At 42.3% G+C, this 2,422-nt stretch overlaps 1 protein-coding gene across 1 annotated transcript; it reads right to left on the bottom strand.

Annotated features, from left to right (window-relative positions):
* Nucleotides 1-22: 22 nt before the first annotated feature.
* Nucleotides 23-2,225, bottom strand: LOC113942134 (probable bifunctional methylenetetrahydrofolate dehydrogenase/cyclohydrolase 2; the record flags this gene model as incomplete). The annotated part of the gene is made up of 3 exons (XM_027633271.1): nucleotides 1,862-2,225; nucleotides 521-705; nucleotides 23-186 (listed from the first exon to the last, which is right to left on the bottom strand). Coding segments are annotated over exons 1-3 (354 nt in total), but the record flags the coding sequence as incomplete, so codon positions are not given.
* Between the last annotated feature and the right edge of the window lie 197 nt (nucleotides 2,226-2,422).

Below are 2,422 nucleotides of genomic sequence, written 5' to 3' on the forward strand. Positions count from 1 at the left end.
GCCTCACACTCTTTCCTCTCACACAGACTGTAGAGGAGAAATGGGACCAAAGGTGGCACCCACCTGGCAGAGGAAGCTGAACTAACAAACCACTAACTCTGGAATCCTTGTTGAGTTGCACTGTCAGATCTAAGAGCTCTTCCTCAGAAATGTCTTTAGGCCTCACAATGATCTCACTAGAAATGCCTGAGGGAAACAAAAAACAGGAGACACGTTAGCATCAGGAAAGGAATCTAAGGGCAGCTTGGTCATTTAGTCTAAAAACCTGTCTGAGGCTGAAAAACTCTTTCCTAACAACATTTCAATACAGAATTAAACTTAGGGCTCCCACTCAAGTGACATTAAAACTACTTTCTTCCTATGTCCAGGCAATTTCTTTTCTTTAGGTTCAGCAGAGGAGATGAGGAAGAAAATGGTGCAAGATTGAATTAAGACAAAACAGGGGATTCCTCCTGCTTTATTCTTTTATTTTTAAGTAACAGTATCTTGTGCTTACCAAAGGATCACTTTTATGACATACCCACAGCTGCAGCTGCTTTTATCTTCTTCCTGACATAGATATGACTGGCTGGATTGTCTCCTACTAATACAACAGTGAGATGAGGTCTCTTGTTCCCAGCAGATATCCACGAGTCTACATCCCTTTCAACTTCCTGCAACACTTGGTTGGCAAGCTTTGTCCCTGAGAGAACTGTTGCTTCATCACTACAAAGACAAAAAGATACACAATATTTAGGTCTGAAATTTCACCAGGAAGACACTTTTAAGTGTGTGATCTTCCATTGTAAACACTGCAAAACACTTTGATTCATTTGCTAGTATTTCATTTGAAAAACACACTACAAATCCACAGGAAAAGAAGTGGTTCCCCACTCTAATCTGAAGAGCATTAATATGCCATCACTGCACATGGAAAAGGAGCTCAGCAGCCACAAAAGTGTGGAAAAAGGAAGGGGTTTGGTTCATTAGCTCTTAACAAAACACCATCAAAGGATCACTTGATCTTACTTACTCCAAATTCAGTCTCCGTAGGCTTCCCTCTCTGAGATGGAGAATTTAACATGTAAACACATCAACACTGTAACCCCTGCCTTGAACTGGAAAAATTAATTAAAAAAGACGACTGTTTGTAAGTGACAGTGTAGCAAAGAGTCCAGAGGAGTTATCATGAAAAGGTGTCATGATAACTCAAAAAAAAAAATCCCAGTGCCTGGTTAAAAAAACACCAAACCCAAACAAACAAAACCAAGCCAAACATACAAGCAAAAAGCCAAAAAGCACACACACTCTGCTAAAAACAGTTTGTCCAACTGGATATCAGGAAAACAAAGTATTAGAAACACAGCTAGCACAAAAAAAAAAAAAAAGCACAAACACCTTGCTTCATTCCATTTTACACCCAAACCCCAGTTTCTGTCCTGTTTCACTTACAGAAAATATAATGTAGGCAACAGGTTGGTTTTATTCTTTTCCTCTGTGGCCTGCTCTGCATGTGCTCATTCTCACAGATCTCTCTCTCTCTTCTTCATTCTTTATGGTTCAGCTCTACATGCCCTGGGCACAAGACACTCCTTTCCAGGTACTCATTATCCCAGACAAATAATTAAGGCCCACCCGTGCAGCAATGCCTTCCCCATTTAACTAGACAGGGATTTTACAACAGTTTGGTGCCCAAAGTGTGCTCCATCCATAGCAATGAACATCGTGTTCCTGTGCCACTTGCACTACAAATGCATTGTCTAATGACAACTTCCCCCAGCCTCTAAGCAAACCATGTTCAGTGCACACTCCTCCTCAAAACCTGCCCTCAGGCTCATGAAGCTCTCAAGGTCTCTCCTCCCTGAAACCTCACCCTTCTCACCCCATCACCTTCAGTCTTCTCAGTCATCCAAGGATCAAAGGCAAAGCAAGTGAACACATCAACAGTGCTAAAAAGGCACAAATCTAGAAGAAAAAAACACCTGGAAACACACAAAACTAGGAGAAAACACATGGAATGCATCCTGCCCAGGAGGTGCTGGGATAAGGCTCTTCACACCTGCATCTGTCCAAGGAAAACAGGGAGTTGTACAAACCCCAGCAAAAGGCAATTTTAAAAGGCAAAGACTTGTCTGGAAACAAAAATGTTTCAAGACAAAACTACTCTGACAAATTAACACTCTGGGGCAGCCCAGATAGAGAAGAGGAAAATTATTTCACGTTATTCCACATAGGCAGAAGAAAACAAGGACAATTATACCTTAGCAAAGAGTTCCCTCTTTAGTAATGTCCCAAACTGCTTCCAGGATTGCACTTCCAGCTTTATTTCTGCATGACACCAGAGGAAGGGTTGACCGGCTCAAAACAAGCAGGTGGGAAGTGTGTTTGGGGGAACAGGTTGAGCTCTGTACAGGTGGGACGGCCACTGCTCCGCCCTGCCCTC

The sequence above is a fragment of the Corapipo altera genome, unplaced genomic scaffold (genome assembly GCF_003945725.1).
Source record: "Corapipo altera isolate COAL_440 unplaced genomic scaffold, ASM394572v1 63014, whole genome shotgun sequence".
NCBI lineage: Eukaryota > Metazoa > Chordata > Aves > Passeriformes > Pipridae > Corapipo > Corapipo altera.